General features: G+C 45.5%; 1 protein-coding gene across 3 annotated transcripts in view; it reads left to right on the plus strand.

The window, feature by feature from the left end:
* Positions 1-24,661, plus strand: part of sgg (shaggy) — a 506,255-nt gene that overhangs the window by 87,563 nt on the left and 394,031 nt on the right. For all 3 annotated transcript variants that reach the window (XM_068357288.1, XM_068357297.1, XM_068357294.1), the window contains exon 2: positions 19,624-19,814. In XM_068357288.1, the coding sequence (XP_068213389.1) occupies positions 19,624-19,814 (191 nt within the window). The remainder of the gene's footprint in view (positions 1-19,623; positions 19,815-24,661) is intronic.

Below are 24,661 nucleotides of genomic sequence, written 5' to 3' on the forward strand. Positions count from 1 at the left end.
CACCACCAGTGTTGAAGGTGAACAATCAGTACAATAATCCCTCACCTATCGCGGTTAATGGGGACCAGAACCGACTGCGATAGGTGAAAAACTGCGAAGTAGGTTCCCTCCCTATTTTTGGAATACGTACATTTTTTTGTGTACGTGTACATGTATATATAATAACAATAAGTTTATATTAACCCTATAAATGCATATGTTATCATTAGAACATTAAAGAATCATGTAAATAATATTGATAATATAAATTATATACTGTACATAAAATAAAGTACTGTACTGTATAAATACCGTAATATAAATACAGTACAGGGGGTATTTATTACATTACATATACTGTGTGTACATTTACATTTATACATAAATGATATAAATGAGTATAAGTGTACATGTACATACATATGTAGATATAAATAGGGTATGTGTATATACTGTAGATATGTTTTTAGAACTCTCTTATTCTTATAACAAGATACGTAACTCGCCTCTAACAATGACGATCTTGATAAATGATGATGATCTTGATAAATGACGATGAAACACCTGTGCAGTATGATGGAGGTGAAGAAGATGAAGATGATTTACTGCATAGGTTAATGAGAGCTTTACTGCTCCTCAGGTGACGCCTCATCGTCAGTTGTTAGAGGCGGTGGATCGTCAACAACAGCTTCCAATAGAGCTGTAGAAACTGCATGAGGCGGTGTAGTGGCTCCGTGGGAAGCTGGAGAGGCAGCAGGAGGAGTATCTGATGCTTATGCAGAAGGTTTTCAGTGCACTAGGAACATCGTGATGGAAAGTTGTCGACGTTTTTTCATCTGAGCAAAGATGCTCTTGTACAACGCCATTACACCGTTAATACGGTTACTAAATTTGATGGCTCTGACCATATTATCATCGATTTCCTGCGCCCTTTGTTGCGGAGCCCGTGCCATGTTGCAGAGCTCTTGCAGGTTGTCCAAGGTAAGGCCACGTTCTTCAGCTTCTTAGTCGTCGCCGACATCGGCTGCCTCTTCTTTTCACTCGCTAATCTTGTCATTTCGTCAAGGTCCTCGTCGGTTAGGGGCTCCGAGTGGCACTCGATCAGTGAGTTGACGTCATCCGTCGTCATGTCAGAGAAACCTTCGTTGGCTACTAACCGTTACAGTCTTACAGCCTTATCTACGGCGGAGTGGTGAACTTCGTCTGGCGTAAAGCCCTCATAGTCATGAACAACGTCTGGCCACAATTTTCTCCAACTTGCATTCAATGTTTGCTGTTTCATCTCATTAAGAGCTTTCTGAATGTTGGCCAGTCACGTTGCAATGTTGTATTCCCGCCAATATCTCTTGAGGCTGTAGTCCTCGTCATCTTCATCGATGGAGGAGATGAGGCCCTCCATCATGGACCTTGTGTAGAAGGCCTTGAAGGCCTGAATGACCCCCTGATCCATTGGTTGTATGAGGGATATGGTGTTGGGGGGCAGGAACTCCACTTGGACCCTGTCATAATGCAGATCCGTTGCATGTCTGCCTGCACAGTCAATCAAGAGGAGGACCTTAAAGGGCAGCCCATTCTCCACACGAGGTACAGCTTCACCTGTGGGATAAAGCATTTCACGAACCAGTTGAGTGAAAGGGCTTTAGTTATACATGCCTTTTTATTGCTCATCCAGTAGACGGGCAGCAAGGCTCTGTTTTTGTTTTTCAAAGCCCGAGGATTCTTGGACTTGTAAATTAATCCGGGCTTGAGCATGAAGCCCGCGGCATTCCCGCACATGAGGAGAGTGATGCGATCTTTGTGGGCCTTGAACCCTGGCTTTTTTACTTCATCCTTGTAAAGGAACGTCTGGGATGGCATCCTCTTCCAGAAGAGGCCAGTCTTATCCATATTGATCACCTGCTCCGCGAGATAGCCACCTTCTTTAATTCATTTCGGGAACTCGTCCTCGACGTAATGAAGAGCTACCTCTTGGTCTGCCGAGGCGGCCTCCCCATACAAAGGAATGCTGTGGAGGCCAAACATCCTCTTGAATTTCTCGAACCAGCCCTTGCTGGCAACAAAACTACATTTTGCTCGTGGGGCAGGATCATCATCTTCGTCGTCATCATCACCTTCATCGTCTTCGTTAGATTTTCCTTCAGGAACTAGGCTATCATACAGGGTTTTGGTTTTGGTTAGAATCATGTTGGTATCGAGACTAACCCTCTTTTCCCGACAGTCCGATATCCACATTGATAACGCATTCTCCATTTGCACAATCGTCTAATTATGAGGAGTTACTACACGCTTATTGTCCTTTGAGACCGTTATTGAGGCAGTTTTACGCATTTTCATTTCATCTTTTTTTATGTAGCGAACCCTCGATTCATTCATTCCGTAAATGCGGGCAACACGCATAGCTACTGCCTGCCTTAAGCGTGTCCAGTAATTTTACTTTCTCGTTAACTGTCATAATTTTTCTCTATTTCTTGGGTTCACTAGAGGATGTAGAGGGTAGAGGATGTTTAGGAGTCATTTTCAAGGGCGTCACAAGCACTATTCTACACTGAAAAGCACAAGAAAACAGCTAAAAGTTCCATGCAGCAAGACTAAGCAACACAAGTGAAGGGAGAAAGAACAATGAATGGGGTCTCCCTTCGCGGGGCGCACGGCAGGGAGAGATGCTGGGTAAAGCGTCTCGGCGTCTTGGCCAATCAGCTTGCGAGATTCTGGACCCGAGATGGCCAGCGAATCAGAGAGGTGGATTTTGAGTTGCGCGCCATCTCCGTGTTGATACCTGATGTTCTACTGTACTCTCTGCCTTCTGCAAACGCCCCCGTAACTCTCGCACCATTTTTTCTAATTTTTTATGAATATTTTTGAAAATCCGCGATGCACTGAGACCGCGAAATGGGGAGGGATTACTGTATATGACTGAACCACCTAATGTTAGCAATGCCCTGGCTGATCATTTTTCAAATGTTTCATGAAAGTGTGAATGAGCTCGTAGCCACCAGTATAGGAGTATTGAAGAAAAGAAAATTTTAGGTTTTTGCAACAGGAAGGGAAGAGTCGTATAATTCTCCTTTTACTGAAAAAGAATTTGATTTCGCACTTGCTACTTGTAACGATACAGCCCCTGGACCCGTTGGAATTCCTTATGCAATGATTAAACATGTGGCACCACAGGCTGGACAATCCGAAACCCTCGACGGAGAAGGCCTGGCTCTCCGGGCTGGGCAGGTTAGTGGACAACCTGGTCCAGCAGAAGCTGTCCCTAACCCCCTCTCTAGCACCGGACGTAAAGCTAGGGATGGACCACATCGACAAATACATAGCAAGCCAAGCAGACGCCCCTAGGAGCCAAGGGTCCTCCAGGCTGCTTCCGGGCCTTAGAACGCAGAAACGCTTCTACGTCCCGGAGGGTTGCTGGGGGGGCCCCCATGCGATCGAGGCGGCGATAGCCACGCTAAATCAAGGGGGTGCAGATGACATTGCTTCCTCTGCCCCAGTGTGTTTCTCGCCAGCGGAAGCCTCTATGATGGAGGACATGGCCCAAGACTTGGTAAACGTCACTTCTTGGCTGGACTGGTGGGCCTGTACCCTAGTGGGTTTCCAGTCCTCCCATGACCTCTCTGTACCGGAGAACCAAACCTTGTTGCGGGAACTGATCAGCTCAGGGGGAAAGGTGATGAAGTTCCTCACGTTCCAATCCCTCACTCAAACGGCTTACTGGGTCCTACGGAAAAGAGACACCGTCCTGAATAAGTTACTGCGTAGGCTACCCGAGTGGGAGGCGAGGTCCCTGAGGAGCTCCCCGGTGTGGGGCGATTTCGTCTTCCCCCTGAAGGCAGTTGAAGAAGTAATGGAGAGAGGGTCAGGAAGCTCAAGGAGGCGGGAAAGCCCAGGCCCCCAGCTGCAAGGCGTCCGGCTCATAGGAGATACGCACCAGACGGCCCCCCACTCATCGCCAGTCCAGCCTAGAAGGGATTCCCCGTCGATGTCCTGGCATCAAGCCTCGCAGCCCTCCCGTAGGGGAAGTTCGACCCCACAGGCCTCTTTTAGGTCCTCCTATCCCAACTCTAGGAGAGGGCGTTCCAGCCGCGCCTCCAGGATAAGGTAGGGAGAGAGGCCCCCTACTCCTGCCGAAGCCTCAGGTAGGGGGATGCCTCAAATACTCTTGGCAAGCTTGGCGGGACTACGTAGCGGATCCATGGACCGTAGCAGTTCTGAGGGACGGGTACAAGCTGCCCCTCCTAGCGGACCCGCCCCCTCTAATTCCGGACCGACAGGCGGAGTGGTTGGCGCCCAAGGACCCCTTAAGGAAAGCGGCATTGCAGGAGGAAGTGTAGGTCATGATCGCCAAAGGGGCGTTAGAACCAGTCAAGAACCCCACCCTTGGGTTCTACAGCAGACTCTTCCTGGTGGAGAAGGCGACAGGGGGTTGGAGGCCGGTCATAGACCTGTCGGCCCTCAACAAATTCGTATGCAAGACCGACTTCAAGATGGACACCCCAAAGTCGGTAATGGCAGCCTTGAGGGAAGGGGACTTCATGATGTCCCTAGACCTCAAGGACACCTACTTTCAGATCCCTGTCCACCCCTTCAGCAGGAAGTTCCTAAGGGTGAAATGGAGTACTCAAGCGTTGCAGTTTAGGACCCTTTGCTTCGGGCTGTCGACAGCTCCTCAGGTCTTCACGAGAGTCTTCACAACAGTCTGGGTCTGGGCGCACGAGCAGGGCATCCGCCTGATTCGTTACCTGGACGACTGGTTGTTACTTTCAGCCTCAGAGGGAGCAAGGCGCGAAGCTTCTTCAGTTCTGCAAGGACTTGGGTATAACCATCAACCTGGAAAAGTTGCAGCTGATACCCTCCACCTTGATGACCTACCTGGGGATGGTTCTAGACACCCAGTTGGTCAGGGCCTTCCCCTCCTCAGAGAGGTTGGAGAATCTAGACTGGATAATTCGCCCTTTCCTAGCAAACCTTCCGAGGAGAGCCAAAGACTGGCAGAGGTTAGTGGGCCACCTAGTATCATTGGAAAAGTTAGTCCCCCGGGGGAGACTCAAACTAAGAGCAGTGCAGTGGAACTTAAAGGAGTTCTGGCCCCCGGGGGAGACCCCACACGAGATAGTCCCGGTGTCCCCGGAGACGAAGGAGGTTCTGAAGTGGTGGTACGACAGGATGAACACACTCAAGGGAATGCCCTTCGCGATCGATCCCCCGGAGATGCTGTTATTCACGAATGCATCGAAAGAGGGATGGGGATCCCATCTTCTTGACGAGTCGGCGAAGGGAAATGGTCCCCCAGGGAGAAGAACCTTCATAAACGTCCTAGAACTGATGGCCGTTCAAAGGGCATGTGTAGAATTCATCCACCTACTCCGGGGAAACACCGTGGCTCTGATGTGCGACAACGCCACTGTGGTGGCCTACGTGAAAAAGCAAGGAGGATGAAAGTCAAGGGAGTTGTGTAGTCTCATGACAGAGTTCCTGGAATGGGCCTCGAAGGAACAGATCGAGGTCACAGCCAGGTTCATTCCAGGAAAGCGGAACGTTCTAGCTGACGGCCTCAGCAGGATGGGCCAAGTGATAGGGTCGGAGTGGTCCCTGCACCCAGAAGTGGCTCAGACGATCATCCGGAATTGGGGTTCGCCAGTAATGGACCTCTTTGCCACAAAACTCAACAAACAGCTCCCCGTGTTTTGTTCTCCTGTGCCAGATCCAACAGCAGCATTCGAGGACGCCTTTCAACACCCTTGGGACAACCTCGACGTGTATGCCTTCCCTCTCTTCGGAATGCTCAGACAAGTCCTCAACAGAGTGAGACGAGCAAAGAGCCTGTGGATGACTTTGATAGCACCCTGGTGGCAGGAGAGAGAATGGTTCGCGGACCTAAAGGAACTGGTGCACCTCCCACTGTGGCCCCTTCCAGACAGGGAAGACCACCTCCGCCAGCCACACTTCCAAAGGTTTCACGAAAACCCTCGGTCCCTCCGCCTACGTGCGTGGAGGTTATCGAGCGGCTCCTGAAGAAGGAAGGATACTCGTCGAAGACCGCAACAAGGATGTCGGGTTACCTGAGACGCTCCTCAGTCGCAGTGTATCAAGCGAAATGGACCACGTTTACTAAATGGTGCGCCTCACAGAACATAAGACCGTTGGAGGCCTCCATTCATAGAATAGCAGACTTACTAGTCTATCTGAGAGACGACGTAGGCATGTCTATGCCGGCCATGAAAGGTGTCCGAGCAGCCGTGGGCCAGGTCTTCCTCCTCAAAGGTCTTGATCTAGGAGCTTCCCGACAAATCTCGATGCTCATTAAGAGCTTCGAGCAATCATGTTCTCCCCGTACCTCTAGAGTGCCCCAGTGGGACGTGGCCAGAGTTCTGAAGGCCTTGTCTGAGCCAACCTTTGAACTCCCTAAGGACATCCTAGACAAAGAGCTCACCCTCAAGACGATCTTCCTTCTAGCCCTTGCATCGGCTAAGAGAGAGAGCGAATTCCATGGGTTGTCGTACGAGGTCTCGCACACGAAAGGTTGGCGAGAGTTAAGTTTCAAGTTCCGCCCGACTTTGCGGCCAAGACGCAGAACCCAGGTTACTGGGATCCTAGGTTCGAGGGTTTTTTGGTGCCAGCGATTCCGCGATCGGACAACCCGAGGGATCTGGTGCTGTGCCCAGTCAGGGCAGTTAGAAAGTACCTGGAAAGGACAGCCAGACTTCGCCCTGGGATCAAGAGTCTGTTCGTCTCCTCGGGCATGGTGAAGAAAGCAGTGTCCAGGAATACTGTCTCCTGGTTACGGCAGGTGATTATGAGACCCTACGACAGTACCGGAGTCACCCTACCGGGTAAGCCGAGACCGCATGATATTAGGGGCCTGAGCACTTCGCTGGCCTTCGAGAAGAACATGGCTGTGGGCCAGATCCTGAAGGCAGGCACATAGTCCAGGCAGTCCACCTTTACGGCCCACTACCTGAAGGACTGTACTAGAAAGTCTTTGGACGGCTTCTCTATTGGTCCGGTCATTTCTGCGCTCCAAAAGATTTAAGGTTGTAGCCCCGGGGAAGCCATGGGAAATAAGTCCAAGCTCTTCCTTACCTTTTCCCCCCTTATTCCCGCTTCCCCTCCATTCCCCTTTATTCCTCACCCCTACCATGTGGGAAATGTTCAGATGGAAGCACCCATGTCCGGAGATCCTTACAGAGGCGAGTTACTTGGATACTAAATAGTTTTTTTACGTAGTTTTCCCTAAGTCTCATATTCCGTTTTGGGTCAGAAGAACCGAGTCTCCTATCTAGGTTCGATCTTCATTATCCAGCCGGTCTCTCGGCCCGTAAGACCTCCCTCGCCTCTCAAAGTATGTCTCCTAAGAAAGTAGTTTGAGGTAAGTACTCCGTGTTGGAACAAATCACAAATTTTAAATATTAAACTTAGCCGGTGAATATATATATAGCTTACGTCTCCGACGGTCGACAGATTCCAAAAACTCGCGAGCGATCGCCATGAAGGCTGCCGGGTGTGCCCACCAGCGCCGACTATCGGCCAGATACCGCATATACTTCTCCATAAGTTCAGTTTCTCTCTGTCGGTGGTAGTGACAGCATTGGTTCCGCTCGCGCTTAACCTCAAGTTTTTACTGATTGGTGAAGTACTTGTTCATGGTTTTATGGCTTTCGCCGTGTTGGATTATTCTCAAGCAATACGATCTTCAAAAGAAATGCTTTTGAAAGGAGAGAAAATTTTTTTTTTTTACCCTTGCTTTTTTAATCTCTCTCTGGATTTTCCATAGAGAAAAGATGGCCGACCCTTCCCTCAGTGTACGGAAGTGTGTTAAAGGCTTTTAGTAAATATTTTATCACTTTATAAATTATTGTTGATATTTATAGATTTACCTCTATATATTTTATATCTCACCCGCCTTTATTAGGCCTCTTCGATTCCCTTTCCATTTATACTAAACACCGAGATAAATTTTATATTTTTGTTTAGAAGCGACCTATGCCTATTCTTTGTAGGCGGTACGGACTTGGAAAGCGAAGTTAAACAACGTTGAGCCCATTCAATTTTTATATTTGTTTAGGTTGATGAGATGAATATTTTTAGAAAATATTTTAAGAAATTTATTCTTTGAATAGTCTTCGTGCTGTTTTCAAAGATGAACTAACGTTTGGTTTATTTATGCTACGCAGTTTGCACTCTATCGTTACGATAGAGAAAGAGAGAATCACGGTTTCACTTTGCAGAAAGAGTAAATCCTTTTTGACGTTTTGTTCATTCTTCTTACAAATTGAAGTTTTTTAAATACTAATTTAAAGGAACATGTTAATTTTCAATTTCTTAGTCCTTTTAGTATTTTCCTTTAGTCAAATAACCTTTTTATTGACGAAGAGTGAGTGAGCCTTTCTCGTGAGTGGCAAGAGAGCGAGAGAGAGAGAGAGAGGGAACGATCCAAATCTTTATTCTCGCAGATATTTACTCTCGTCCCAAGTCTCTGTACGGGGAGAGAGAGAGAGAGAGAGAGAGAGAGAGAGAGAGAGAGAGAGAGAGAGAGAGAGAGAGAGAGAGGATAAAACGTTCTAGTTTTTATTCTCATCCCAAGGCACTGTACGGTGAGAGATTGAAAACGTAGTCCTTAGTGATTTAGTTTTAGTCTCCCCCCAAGTCACTGATCTTTTTAACTTTATATATTTCCGTTTTATTCCACATATATGTATGTGTTTATTAATTTTTGCATGTGTGTTTCATTTTGTACTAATGAGCTTACATTATACGACATATTTCGCAACTCTAACCTTTTGATTTAAGGGAGAATTGCGTGCTTCAGGTAGAAATCAGCTTTATTCATGTCCAATGTGAAATTATTAAAAAATGCAATGTCAGTGAAGAAAGTGCGAAAAACATGTTTAGTGTTGCGGAGGGTTTGTTTGTTCGTGCTTGTCACTTGCCTAGTCCGAGACCTCTTTCAGGCTCCCCTACCCCAGGGAGAAGGAATGTCGTAGGACCTAAGGGAGTGAGAGGTGTAAACCAACGAACAGACGTTCCCTCAAAGGTATCAGATGTTGCTCTTTAAGCACGTCCTTACCATAAGACAGGAGAGACGAAGTTCTCCTCGTCTTCCGATGATTCGTCTCTTTAAAAACCTTGGCGTAAGGTTTCAAGACGGTTGAAACGTTGATTAGTTCCTTCAGAACAAGTTCAACGTCCTAGCTGTAGTCATCATGAGAGCCCGTTCATAGCGATGACGTTCATGTACAGACGTTTCCGACGTCACGATCTATTCAGAGTGCGCAGCGTGACGTTGAGCTGCAGTCACCGCAGACTCGACGTGACGTTGAGCGGTAGACACCGTAGACACGACGTGACGTCGAGCGTCAGTCACCGTAGTCACGATATAGCATCGAACAGCAGTTATCGCTGTTACTACGTGACGTTTGAACGTCAGCCACCGCAGTCACAGGTTGATCCGAAGTTAAGTGTTTTGCAAGATATGCTGTTAAAGCTTTCTTCTTTAATAGAAGCTTACGATCCTGTTCCTGTGCGAAAGGATCCTTTGCTTTTTGTACGTCACGGTTCTGGGATACGTGATTCAGGTCTTCAACCTTCTAAACGAGCTTTGTTACGTCATGCTGACGTTATCCCTAGTGTCAGCTTTGCTGTTAAAAGAGATGCGGAGCATAAATCTCGATGTAACTTTGATCGACAGTCAGCCGCAGTCACAGCGTGATGTTGAGCTGCAGACACCGCAGACACGATGTGACTTTGAGCGGTAGACACCGTAGACACGACGTGACGTCGAGGGTCAGTCACCGTAGTCACGATATTGCATCGAACAGCAGTCACCACTGTTACTACGTGACGTTTGAACGTCAGTCACTTCTGTCACGACGTGTAGTAGAATAACATTCTCTGCAGTCACGACGTGACACCGACCCTCCAACTTTAACTTCTGTTCATATACAAGTTGATGTAGCCTGTCAGGCTTTTCCTTCACGTCATTCTGAATATAAATCTCCTTCTCGCAAGACTTTAGATTTATCAGATGATGTGCCTTCTGAAGAAGTTGATGACCACCTTTCAACTAATGTACCTTTGGGGATTCATTCAGAAGAGGAGTAACCTAGGGTTGTCCAACAATCCCTTGTTTTTAAAATTATGAATTTCTTTAGGGAAATTTTGTCCTACTCGTTTTGTAACGGCTGCTCCGCCGTCTGAGTTTACTCTTGGCATGACTTTCTTCGACTCCTACATTTACGAAGTCAGTTCTCTCTTGTTCTTCCAAGAGAGCCATGCTCTTACTGGGAGACTGGTTGGAATCCAGGAGAAGTTTAGGAAAGTCTGCTTTTGCTTTTCCTCCTCCTTAATTAGCTTCTCGCTCGAGCGTCTGGTGTGACACAGGAGAAGTTCTTGGCTTGGGAGTACCTGCCTCTGCCCAGGGAGACTTCTTAAGCCTAGTGGACTCCCCTCGTCGTCTAGCCATGAGACGCTCCAAGATTTTATGGTCTGCTTCAGAGCTAGACCATCTCCTGAAAGGAGTTTTTCGAGCGTTTGAAGTACAGTGATACCTCGGTACTCGACCATAATCCGTTCGAGATCCGTGTTCGACCTCCGATTTGTTCGAGTACCGAATTTTTTTTCCCCATAAGAAATAATGGTATATATTCTATTCCGTTCCCAAGCACTCGAACAGGCCCAAAATATTAATAAAACGTGTACCTAAACAACAATAATTATCTAAATGTGTATGAAATTGGTCAGAAAATCCTATAAAACAATTTTAAACCATTTACTGTACTAAAATAAAACAATTTTAAACCATTTTCTGTACTGTAGTGAACATACCTTTGAGCAGCGGTTCGATGGCATACAGGGATGGATGTGGAGAGGATGGAAGGGGGAGGTTACTGCTTGGAAGGAGAGTCCCCTTCCATGATGTGGCGGGGTAGTTCTCCTTCAGGAGTTGTTTCTCTCTCCAATGAAAGGGTGGGCAGATCTATTTCAGGGGTTTCTTCTCTTCTTTGTCTCTTCTTTGGAGGAGAAACAGGCTTTGATGTAGCAGCTTTCTTTTCTTTTGTGAAAAACTGGTCTATTGTTAATTGTTTCTTCCTCCTCTGCAGTATTCTTCGAAAATGATACATGACACTATCATTAAACATATGCACTGCCCGGTTTGCTACTGCAATTTCTGGGTGGTATTTTTCAGCAAAAGCCTGCACATCTGCCCACTTGGAACAAATTTCATTGATGAGAGAACTTGGAACATCCTCCCTTACCTCATCCTCTTCTGAAGATTCCTGCTCCACAATCAGATCCTGCTGCTGTTGTTGTTGCAGGTGCAACAATTCCTCCACAGTCAACTCGGTAGAATGGCTTTCTACAAGCTCATCAATATCATCCTTGTCGACCTCAAGCCCCAAACTCCTGCCCATGACAACAATTTCCTCAACGACATCAGTGTCATCAGAAATTACAGGGGTAGCAGTGCTTGGACCCGCCTCTGGTTGGAAACCTTCAAACTCCCTCTCTGTGACACATGATGGCCACAGCTTACGCCAGGCAGAGTTCAATGTCCTATAGGTCACACCTCGCCAAGCTTGGTCAATCATGTTAACAGAGTTGAGGATGCTGAAGTGTTCCTTCCAGAATTCCTTTAGGGTCAACTTCGTGTCACTGGTCACTTCAAAACACTTTCTGAAAAGGGCCTTGGTATAGAGTTTTTTGAAGTTTGAAATGACCTGTTGGTCCATGGGCTGGAGTATGGGAGTAGTATTGGGGGGCAAGAATTTGATTTTGATAAAGCTGTATTCTTCTTTCAAGTCATCCTCGAGACCTGGAGGATGTGCAGGAGCATTGTCCATAACCAGAAGACATTTCATTGGCAAGCTCTTTTCAATGAGGTAAGCCTTAACCTGGGGGGCAAACACTTCGTTTATCCACTCAGTAAAGAATTGTCTTGTGACCCAAGATTTAGTGTTCGAGCGCCACATAACTGGTAGTGCACTTTTACAAATATTATTTCGTTTGAACACCCGGGGGTTGTCCGAGTGGTACACTAACAAGGGTTTGATCTTGCAATCGCCACTTGCATTTGCACACAGCAACAATGTTAGCCTATCTTTCATTGGCTTGTGACCTGGCATCTTCGTCTCGTCCTTGGTAATGTACGTATTGGCTGGCATTTTCTTCCAAAATAACCCAGTCTCATCACAATTAAAGACTTGTTGTGCGATCAAATTTTGTTCATTTATGTACCGATCGAATTCCCCCACGTATTTATCGGCTGCAATTTGATCCGAACTAGCTGCCTCCCCATGCCTAGTAACACGATGAATACCTGTTCTATTACGAAACTTTTCAAACCAACCCCTGCTCGCTTTAAATGTAAATGAATCACTTTCACTGGTACTCGGACTTTTCTTCACTAATTCTTCATAGATATGCAACGCTTTTTCACAAATGAACGCTTCACTAACACTTTCCCCGGCCAACTGTTTTTCTTTAATAAATATTAAAAGCAACTTTTCCATCTCCTCAATCACTTGTGGCCTTTGCTTAGTTACCGCCGTAACTCCCGTTGCAACATTCGCCTTCTTAATCATTTCTTTATGCTTTAAAAACGTAGAAATGGTCGACTTCGCCATTCCGTATTCTACCGCTAAATCGGACACTCGTACACCATTCTCATATTTCGCTATAATTTCCTTCTTCAACTCGATCGTTGTTCGCACTGTTTTCCTCTTCTCCTTCCCCTTAACACTCATTACTTTCTTGGGACTCATTATGAAAGCTAAAAAAGCAATTAAAAGCACTGAAAATCACTAAATCACAACGAATGCTGATCGCGCGTTGTCTGAGTGACGCTCTCGAGAGAACTGATGCTTCCCGAACAAGCGAGAGTGGCCGAGATGGCGCGATCATCACAAAGCCCATGCGGTCGTCACGTGTTCGGCTGGTCGAGTACCGAATTTTTGGTCGAGCACCGCAGCAAAAATTTCTCGAAAATTTTGGTCGAACTCCGAATTGTTCGAGTATAGAGTCGTTCGACTACCGAGGTATCACTGTATTTAATTTTTTGGATTGGTCCCTGGGAGCCTTAAGTAAGAAGGTCTCTCCAGCTGACAATGTATTGCTGTACAAATTATGTCATGCATGAACAAGGCTATAAGGGATGGCTCCAATGAACTGGCAGCCACGTTCACTGCAGGAGTACTTAAGATGTAAGTGCACTCAATGTGTTCATTGTCAAGACAAAGTTCACGATGAAGACTACCAAATCTGTCTTGGCAGCAGTAAGGGAAGGCGACTGGATGGTCTCTCTCGACCTTCAAGATGCATACTTCCACATCCCGATTCATCCAAACTTTCAACAATATCTGAGGTTTGTGGACGGGAAAGTAGTGTACCAATTTCGAGCACTGTGCTTCGGCCTCAGTCCTGCTCCTCTTGTTTTTACAAGGCTCATGCAAAATGTAGCAAGCTTTCTACATTTTTCAGGGATCAGAGCCTCCCTTTATTTTGACGACTGGCTAATCAGGGCGTCGTCATTAAATCGCTGTCTGGAGAACCTCAAATGGACATTAGACCTAACCAAGGAGCTAGGTCTCATAGTGAACGTAGAGAAGTCGTAACTTACAGTACTCCATCCCAGACTATTCTTTTTTTTGGGATGGAGATACAGTGTCGAATTTTTCGGGCCTTTTCGTCTCCCACAAGAATGGAACAAGCTCTGTTAAAAGTCTGTCACTTGCAAGAGAAAAACAGTTGCTCTGTAAGAGTTTGAACGAGCCTCGTGGGAACTCTTTCATCGCTGGAGCAGTTTATCTCTCTGGGGAGACTCAACCTTTGCCCTCTCCAATTTCACCTAAACCATTGGAACAAGGAGAAGGGCTTAGAGAGTATCTCTTTCCCAATCTCCAACTCAGTCTAGACATGTCTGACTTGGTGGGACAGCAACATTAGACTTCGAGAAGGTCTTTCTCTTGCGATCAAGAACCCAAACCATGTGTTGTATTCAGATGCATCGGATTTGGGTTAGGGAGCGCCACTGGACAGTCTGGAATGCTCGGGTCTTTGGTCCACGGATCAGAAGGAACTCCATTTAAGGCAAGTAACATCTCTCTTTTGACAAGATTTGTGCAAGGAGAAATGAATGTCTTAGCGGACTGCCTCAGCAGAAGAGGACAAGTCATCTCCATGGAGTGGACGTTGCACAAGACTGTGTGCAAGAAGCTATGGATGACATGGGGTCAACCCACCATAGATCTTTTTGCGACTTCACTGACAAAGAGGTTCTCGACTTACTGCTCTCCAGTTCCAGATCCAGAGGCAGCCCACATAGACGCTTTCCTGCTGGACTGGTCCCACCATTCAAGATCCTAGACAAGGTTCTTCAGAAGTTCGCCTCTTACGAAGGGACCAGGTTGACGTTGGTTGCTCCCCTCTGGCCCGCGACTGAGTGGTTCACAGAGGTACTTCTATGGCTAGTAGACATTCCAAGAAGTCTACCGTTGCGGATGGATCTCCTGCGTCAGCCTCATGTAAAGAGATTTCATCAAAGCCTCCCCGCGCTTCGTCTACCTGCCTTCAGCCTATCGAAAGACTCTCTAGAGCTCGAGGGATTTCGAAGGAGGCAGCTAGAGCGATCGCGAGGGCTAGAAGATCCTCTACCATCAGGATTTATCTATCTAAATGGGAGGTATTTAGAGACTGGTGCAAGTCCTCCTCTATTTCCTCTTCCAGTACCTCTGTAGTGCAGATTGCAGATTTTCTGCTTTATCTGAGAAATGGTCGCTCCCTTTCTGCATCTACCATTAAAGGCTACAGAAGCATGTTAGCTTCTGTTTTCAGGCATAGAAATTTGGATCTATCTAATAACAAAGATCTTCAAGACCTTCTTAAGTCTTTCGAGACTTCCAAGGAGCGTCATATTTCTACTCCTACTTGGAACTTGGACGTGGTCCTGCAGTTCCTTATGTCAGACAGGTTTGAACCGTTAAGTTCGGCCTCCCTGAAGGATCTTACCCTCAAGACACTTTTCTTGGTGAGCTTGGCTTCTGCAAAAAGTGTTAGTGAGATACATGCTTTTAGCAAGAATATCGGCTTCTCCGCTAATAAAGCAGTATGCTCTCTTCAGCTTGGTTTTTTGGCCAAAAATGAACTTCCGTCTCGTCCATGGCCTAAATTGTTTGAACTTCCCAGTCTATCTGAGATTGTTGGGAATGAAGTTGAAAGAGTGCTGTGCCCCGTTAGAGCTCTTAGTCTTATTTATCTAGAACTAAACTGCTGTGAGGTTTTTTCAGAGGCCTTATGGTGCTCCGTTAAAAAGCCCTCTTTGCCTATGTCGAAGAATGCGTTGTCTTATTTTATTAGACTATTGATTAGAGAGGCACACTCTCATTTAAGTGAGAAGGATCGTAATTTGCTTAAAGTTAAGGATCATGAAGTTAGAGCGGTAGCAACTTCAGTAGCATTTAAACAAAATAGATCCCTTAGAAGTATTATGGACGCGACCTTTTGGAGAAGCAAGTAGGTGTTCGCTTCATATTACTTGAAAGATGTCCAGACTCTTTATGAGGACTGCTACACGTTGGGACCATTCGTAGCAGCGAGTGCAGTAGTGGGTGAAGGTTCTACCACTACATTCCCTTAATCCCAATATCCTTTTAATCTTCTCTTGAAATTTTTAATCTTGTTTTGGGTTGTACGGGAGACTAAGAAGTCTTTCGCAATCTTTTGATTTGGCGGGTGGTCAAAATATTGTTTCTTGAGAGCGCCCAGATTAAGGGTATTGATGAGGTCCTGTTGTAGGGGTGTTCACCCTGATTATAACAGCTCCTAGAAGTCTTTCAGCATCCTGAGAGGATCGCTGGGCTTCATAAGGATAGCGGACTAATGAGTATTCATCAGAGTCAGCTTCCTTATCAGGTACCTATACTTTAGTTTGTTTTTTGAATATTTGTCAAAAACTCTTGAGCATATACGCCTTTATTATTTTACAGTAATACTGGTCTCTACCCACCACCATGGGTGTGAATCAGCTATATATATATTCACCGGCTAAGTTTAATATTTAAAAATGATATTTTCAATTTAAAATAAATTTTTGAATATACTTACCCGGTGAATATATATAATTAAAGGCCCTCCCTTCCTCCCCGATAGAGACCCTACGGACTGAGAGGAACTGAACTTATGGAGAAGTATGTGCGGTATCTGGCCGATAGTCGGCGCTGGTGGGCACACCCGGCAGCCTTCATGGCGATCGCTCGCGAGTTTTTGGAATCTGTCGACCGTCGGAGACGTCAGCTATATATATATTCACCGGGTAAGTATATTCAAAAATTTATTTTAAATTAATATCATTTTTAAGTAATTTGTATTTTTCCTAACAGTACTTACCTCGAATTACTTTCGGGTTAAGGCCCACCCATCCTTCCTCGAGTGTCTTACTGGACTTTGATACCATATCTATCATAAACTTACTGGTGACCGAGACCTGGCCACGTGCTTTCGCTGACCCAGGTCGCCTCAGGGCGCGTATTCATCAACTACAGAGGGACCCATTATAGAAAACGTAGATAGGGGAAACTACACAAAGTTCTGGTCGGTTGGGAGGAGAATCCCAGATACTCCTAAGAAAGTAGTTCGAGGTAAGTACTGTTAGGAAAAATACAAATTACAGTGATACCTCGGTACTCGACCATAATCCGTTCGAGATCCGTGTTCGACCTCCGATTTGTTCGAGTACCGAATTTTTTTTCCCCATAAGAAATAATGGTATATATTCTATTCCGTTCCCAAGCACTCGAACAGGCCCAAAATATTAATAAAACGTGTACCTAAACAACAATAATTATCTAAATGTGTATGAAATTGGTCAGAAAATCCTATAAAACAATTTTAAACCATTTACTGTACTAAAATAAAACAATTTTAAACCATTTTCTGTACTGTAGTGAACATACCTTTGAGCAGCGGTTCGATGGCATACAGGGATGGATGTGGAGAGGATGGAAGGGGGAGGTTACTGCTTGGAAGGAGAGTCCCCTTCCATGATGTGGCGGGGTAGTTCTCCTTCAGGAGTTGTTTCTCTCTCCAATGAAAGGGTGGGCAGATCTATTTCAGGGGTTTCTTCTCTTCTTTGTCTCTTCTTTGGAGGAGAAACAGGCTTTGATGTAGCAGCTTTCTTTTCTTTTGTGAAAAACTGGTCTATTGTTAATTGTTTCTTCCTCCTCTGCAGTATTCTTCGAAAATGATACATGACACTATCATTAAACATATGCACTGCCCGGTTTGCTACTGCAATTTCTGGGTGGTATTTTTCAGCAAAAGCCTGCACATCTGCCCACTTGGAACAAATTTCATTGATGAGAGAACTTGGAACATCCTCCCTTACCTCATCCTCTTCTGAAGATTCCTGCTCCACAATCAGATCCTGCTGCTGTTGTTGTTGCAGGTGCAACAATTCCTCCACAGTCAACTCGGTAGAATGGCTTTCTACAAGCTCATCAATATCATCCTTGTCGACCTCAAGCCCCAAACTCCTGCCCATGACAACAATTTCCTCAACGACATCAGTGTCATCAGAAATTACAGGGGTAGCAGTGCTTGGACCCGCCTCTGGTTGGAAACCTTCAAACTCCCTCTCTGTGACACATGATGGCCACAGCTTACGCCAGGCAGAGTTCAATGTCCTATAGGTCACACCTCGCCAAGCTTGGTCAATCATGTTAACAGAGTTGAGGATGCTGAAGTGTTCCTTCCAGAATTCCTTTAGGGTCAACTTCGTGTCACTGGTCACTTCAAAACACTTTCTGAAAAGGGCCTTGGTATAGAGTTTTTTGAAGTTTGAAATGACCTGTTGGTCCATGGGCTGGAGTATGGGAGTAGTATTGGGGGGCAAGAATTTGATTTTGATAAAGCTGTATTCTTCTTTCAAGTCATCCTCGAGACCTGGAGGATGTGCAGGAGCATTGTCCATAACCAGAAGACATTTCATTGGCAAGCTCTTTTCAATGAGGTAAGCCTTAACCTGGGGGGCAAACACTTCGTTTATCCACTCAGTAAAGAATTGTCTTGTGACCCAAGATTTAGTGTTCGAGCGCCACATAACTGGTAGTGCACTTTTACAAATATTATTTCGTTTGAACACCCGGGGGTTGTCCGAGTGGTACACTAACAAGGGTTTGATCTTGCAATCGCCACTTGCATTTGCACACAGCAACAATGTTAGCCTATCTTTCATTGGCTTGTGACCTGGCATCTTCGTCTCGTCCTTGGTAATGTACGTATTGGCTGGCATTTTCTTCCAAAATAACCCAGTCTCATCACAATTAAAGACTTGTTGTGCGATCAAATTTTGTTCATTTATGTACCGATCGAATTCCCCCACGTATTTATCGGCTGCAATTTGATCCGAACTAGCTGCCTCCCCATGCCTAGTAACACGATGAATACCTGTTCTATTACGAAACTTTTCAAACCAACCCCTGCTCGCTTTAAATGTAAATGAATCACTTTCACTGGTACTCGGACTTTTCTTCACTAATTCTTCATAGATATGCAACGCTTTTTCACAAATGAACGCTTCACTAACACTTTCCCCGGCCAACTGTTTTTCTTTAATAAATATTAAAAGCAACTTTTCCATCTCCTCAATCACTTGTGGCCTTTGCTTAGTTACCGCCGTAACTCCCGTTGCAACATTCGCCTTCTTAATCATTTCTTTATGCTTTAAAAACGTAGAAATGGTCGACTTCGCCATTCCGTATTCTACCGCTAAATCGGACACTCGTACACCATTCTCATATTTCGCTATAATTTCCTTCTTCAACTCGATCGTTGTTCGCACTGTTTTCCTCTTCTCCTTCCCCTTAACACTCATTACTTTCTTGGGACTCATTATGAAAGCTAAAAAAGCAATTAAAAGCACTGAAAATCACTAAATCACAACGAATGCTGATCGCGCGTTGTCTGAGTGACGCTCTCGAGAGAACTGATGCTTCCCGAACAAGCGAGAGTGGCCGAGATGGCGCGATCATCACAAAGCCCATGCGGTCGTCACGTGTTCGGCTGGTCGAGTACCGAATTTTTGGTCGAGCACCGCAGCAAAAATTTCTCGAAAATTTTGGTCGAACTCCGAATTGTTCGAGTATAGAGTCGTTCGACTACCGAGGTATCACTGTACTTAAAATTTGTCATATTAACTGCATTTTGTCCTGAGGTGGAGTTTAACTGTGCCAGAGCCAAAGCCTTGAATACCAATTTTGTTCTAAAATTATTATTCATTGTATGTTTATTTTGAAGAAAAAATCAAATTGAAAACTACGAAAAACTCCTCTCCAGCTATGTAAGTGACTGTAAGAATTTGGATGACTTGTCAGCGAGACTTAGGTCCCCACATACCTGATATTTATATATCCTTGGTAATTGTTTTTCTATGCTTTATAGTGACTAAGCAATTATGATCTTATTAAAAATGATATTAAAAGTAAGTTAGTGCGATGACACTTTTTATTAAAAAGGATTATTTAAACAATAGGGTTCCTAGATAAAAAATAACATAATAGAAGCTTGCTATTCAGTGTTTGTTCCTTAATGTGTATTGATTCATTGCAGTCAATTGTTCTAGAAAGTTAATAATCAAATAGTATTTTACTGTTCCAGGTAAAGATGGCAACAAAATCACAACAGTTATTGCCACTCCTGGCCAGGGTTCGGACAGACCGCAGGAGGTCTCTTATATGGACACAAAAGTCATTGGTAATGGCAGTTTCGGTGTTGTATTCCAAGCAAAGCTGTGTGAAACAGGGGAACTCGTTGCCATCAAGAAGGTGCTTCAAGATAAACGATTTAAGGTGGGTGTTCAAGTTGAAAAGAGTGGAAGTATTAAAGTTCTTTTACTGTAAATGGCATTTGTTCCTACAAGAAGACAAACCTTGGTTCTTTAATAGGAATATAACTGTAGCAAAGCTGGAACAGCTATTAAAACTTCAGTGATGTAGTTATAACTACCCACAGGTGTAATTCCTGCCTACTTAAAAGTAGGCTAGACACTCACTTTTGACACCTGCTGCAAGCAACACACGCTTACTCTTTCTGGCTCTCAAATTTTAGTTTGTTCCAGCACACACACAAACACTCCACTATTTCTATTTGGTATATTGTTTTTGGCGAAGCTGAACTAGCCGTGATAATTTTCAGTGAGGGATAACTACAACACCCGCTAGCTAGCGGGCAGGGATGGGATAGCCTGACTACCATGCTCACTCACACGCATAGGTTGAGTAACCACTTTGCTTTCTTGGCTCGGTAGGGACAGTCATACAGCCTGCTCTCTCCCGTTTATTGGTTTTGATAATGGCTTTGTCATTCTCAGTTTGTGTGCGCGTGTGAATGCAATGTCCTATGCATACTTGTCCAAATTCCAAAGGCCGCACTTGCGGTACCTTCATGTCCACCCTTGAGACGGACCACCACCTGCTGTGTCCAACTTGTCGGGCCTGCCGGTGTTCACAGTACGACACCTGTGAAGAGTGTAGGGAGTGATCTGCCTCCCAGTGGGAGAGGTTTGGGCAATGGAAGAAGAAGTGCAAGTGTGATTCTTCGCCTTCGGGGTCTTCCTTGAAGTCGAAGAAACACCAGTCTCTTCCTGAAGCTGCTGCTCTGCTGGTTCTTTCTGAAGAACTGCCGAGTAGCAGCACAGGCCCTGTAACTCCAGGTCAACCTTGCGGTGCGAGGGATGGTGTTGACCTCCTCAGTGAGTCGGGCCCGCCCCTTCCAGCAGTGGGCGCCTGTAACATTACTGGTGTCCGGACAATTCGGTCCCGGACAATTCGGCCCTGGACAATTCGGTCCCGGACAATTCGGTACCAGGACAATTCGGTACCAATTAATTCTTATAATATGGAAAAACAGTATTTTTCCAATTTTTATCGTTTCTAAAATTCCTATCAGTTCTAAGCATTACTTTTAAAAAGAAAATTTTTGCTTTTGTTAGTATAGATATCAAAAAAGTCCATTTGATTTATCCTTGTTTGTGCGATAAATTAAAAAAAAAAAAACATTTTTTGTTTCTTTATTATATAAAAAATGAAACTGTAAAAACCATACATTTCTTATGTTAAAAGTATGTATATGAAATAAAAGAGTAAAAACTATACATTTCTTGTCGTTATAAGTACTGTATATAATAAATTCAAACTTTAATATTATGAGCAATTGCTTTAAGGAACTGCATTCTTTCTGCTTGATTATATTTCTCCATCGTCTCATATTTCGACTAATATGAGCTAGTTTCGTTATATCAGTAAGTGCGCACTCATTTAAATTTCCTAGTTTTTCTGTTAGAATTGAACGAGAAGATGTTTGACTTGTGATTGGCCCTCCTTGGTATTTGCAGTAGCAACTTTTGCACTCACTTCAGCTGCAGTTGTGCTATGAATTTGTTTTCCAATATATTTGAGCGCATGAAAATTAACATCTGAGTGAAGCCATGCTTTGCAAGTCCGCCTTTCACAACGCCAATATATCTTCGTACCATCAGCATTTATGTTATTGGTACACGTAGTTTTCCTTTTCAACTAATTTCCTTTTTCCGACTGTATGCAGTTGCAAGACTCCATTGTGTGAATGATGGGGTGAAACTAGACTAAAAAGTCTGGAATAAAGAAACTAATAAAGTCGTTTTCTTTTTATATATTTTTTTTAAACTAAGGGAATAACCAAAGTAATCGTTTGGTAATAAAATAGTTAGGTGGATTGTTTATGTTATTTGTGAACAACTAGTGAATAACCAAACTAAGTAGTTAGGTAGTGAGGTGATATTAAATATAAATAATTCATAATATGTAATATAGAAATATCATATTTTCCTGATTTTAAAAAATGAGAAGCCTGGTACCGAATTGTCCTGGTACCGAATTGTCCTGGTACCGATTTGTCCTGGTACCGAATTGTCCTGGTACCGAATTGTCCTGGTACCGAATTGTCCTGGTACCGATTTGTCCTGGTACCGAATTGTCCTGGTACCGAATTGTCCTAGTACCGAACTGTCCGGGACCGAACTGTCCAGGACCGAATTGTCCTAGCACCAACATTACTGACTTATCTTTATGGCCATCACTGGGCATTGGTGGCCTCCCCTCGAAGGAGGTTCTCTTTGACCCACTTCAGAGGGGAGTGGAGAGGAGACTGTTGTCTCTTTCCTTCGCGGAGGTTCCTCCTCCTGTGGGCGCAGGTGCTGCTTCCCATCAGTCAGATTTTTGGTCGCCAATTACTTACGTAGAGGATGTTGCTGATCCACCAGCGGCGATGGCAGCTAATCATCCCAGTGTTTGCACTGAGAGACTTTTACTTCTCCTCTAAGAGCAGAGTTAAAAGCTGTTGTTGATCCTGGTACTCCTACGGGTGAACAAGTCTCCCTCCCCGGTTAGACGGCTTTCGAGCTGATGCAGACCCCTTCAGGAGGAGCCTGCTGGACATTCCTCTCTCAAGGTTTGCTGTTTTGAGAATTTTGTGACCTCTCTTCAACCTTGATGTTCTCCTCCTAGAGCTGTTATTAGACGTCATTTTGAACCTTACGGTTCTGGCCACGTTGACCCTCCGTGGTCTTGTGACCAACACGGTGTTGTTCTGCGTGAGCAGGAGCCTTTGGACCCCCGTTGCTGAGAGCATGTGAGCTCTCGCAACTTGGGACCTTCGGTTTCCCGTTACGTTGCGCCTTCAGGCTCTTGAGACAATGAAGGACCTTTGGGTCCTTGCCATGTTGAACCTTCGGGTTCTCGCTGTACGGAATTCCCTGGTTCCAGTTGTGCTGAGCTTCTGGGCTCTCGCAACGGGAGTAGCGTTTTACCGGTTGGCATTCATTACCCTTGTCGCGCTTAAACGCAGGTTTCACATGGCGAATCCTTCAGACTCGCGTGACCTGTGTAACGATGAGCCTTTGGGCTCTCGTTTCCCTGCAGACCCTTCGGGATCTCGTCCCGTGAACCCTAGGGTTCCACGAGGCACAATTTTTGAAAGATACCATCCCTCCTCAGGAATCGGTCATGGAGTTCCCTCGGGTTCTCGTCACGACGGCCTCTCGGAGTTGCACGAATTGGTTTCATGCACCAATTTAACTCATCCCTCTGGCTTTCCACCTCTTGCTCGCTCTCTCTCCTCGTTGCGTGGAAGACTAAGAGTCGTGTAATGTGAAAGTGTCGCATAACTGAGGAATGTCTCGTTGCGTGGCAGCGTCGCTTGACTAAGCAATGTCTCTCAGCGTCGCGTGACGGAGCTCCTCGTGTCGTGGCAGAGACACAGAGATAGGTCGCGTGAATTATCAACCTTGCGAAAACCATCTCGTCCAGCTCCAGAGGTACCCTCATCCCCAGATGAAATTCCATCTTCTTTTGGCTGCAGGAGTTTTCCCCTTCCCAGGGTAATCCTCCGGCTAAGAGAGAGAGTCACTAATCTCTCGGGCCTCCACCTCCCCAAAAGTACCTGTCATCTACACGACAACGCCCAGTTCCTCTCCTGATGGGAAGGCCTGTGCCGATCTTACCCTTAGGTAAGACGGCTAAGGTACCTATGACACCTAAACATAGGATGTTCGCCCCTCATTGGACCTGCTTCCCAGCTCATCGTGAGCCTGCGACTCCCCCATGGCTTAAGGCAGTATTTAACGTAATGCGGCAATATGTTACAGGGGTCTGTCCCCACTCTCAGTCCTTAGGTGGAACTCCCAGGATTCCCCTGTTGCCTCCTCTTTTCCCAAGCTCCTCTCCCCCGGTTGATCTTAGGGCTAACTTGAAGGACACTGCTACGGCGGTTCCTTCACGTAAGGAGAACATCCTTCCTTGCAAGAGAGCCAGGGAAGAGAGGCTTCCAGAACCTCAGAGGAGTCCCTCACAGTTAAAGTCCTCACAAGACCCAAAGGGAATTCGACCTTCTCCTTCCAAATAGGACTGGACAATTTCCTATACTGACTCGTTACGCTTAGCCCCAGCCGAGATAGTGCCAAGGGAGGCTCCTCGCCCTTCTCAGTGGGACAATGTTCCTGCCCCTATGGAATGACTTCTTTCCCGCAGATCAGTGGAAGCCACAAGGCCTACACTGATGGAGGAACCCAGAGAGCCGGAGGATTTATTTACGATCCCAAATTCCATGGCCAGGCCACCCATATCTTGAATGAAGACTTAGCGAGAACAGAGAACATCCTCGGGAATTGCCCAGTCCACCCTCGATCTTGATGACGACCTTGATCCATTCCAGGCTCCTGTGGATGAGAGCTTAGAAGTGCGAGAGCAGAATGATTGAGGAGGACATTTTGCCAGCTACTGCTAGCCCTAAAATGATTTCAGTGGAGCGAAAGGAGACAGAACATGCCTTCTGGCAGGTTTAAACCTGCATCCAAACCATCAATAAGCTCCCAGATATATCAGCTACCCCTCTGGATGGCAAGAATACTGTCCTAGACCAATTCTATGGCACTCAGACCCCTCAGGGCCAGTGCAGCCTTACCCTGGTCAAAAGGGTTGATGAGTGCCAAGCAGAAGGCTGTCCCAGGCGACTGGTTCGTCTTCCTCCCTTTGCACCAACGCCGCCTTCAAACTCCTCCTGCCACCTGTCATCACTTACTGAAGGTATTATGAAATCCTTAACCAGCCACTACTAGTCTTGCCTCTAGATCACTCTATAGACCTCCCCAGATGCTGAAGCC

The sequence above is a fragment of the Palaemon carinicauda genome, chromosome 2 (genome assembly GCF_036898095.1).
Source record: "Palaemon carinicauda isolate YSFRI2023 chromosome 2, ASM3689809v2, whole genome shotgun sequence".
Classification (NCBI taxonomy): domain Eukaryota; kingdom Metazoa; phylum Arthropoda; class Malacostraca; order Decapoda; family Palaemonidae; genus Palaemon; species Palaemon carinicauda.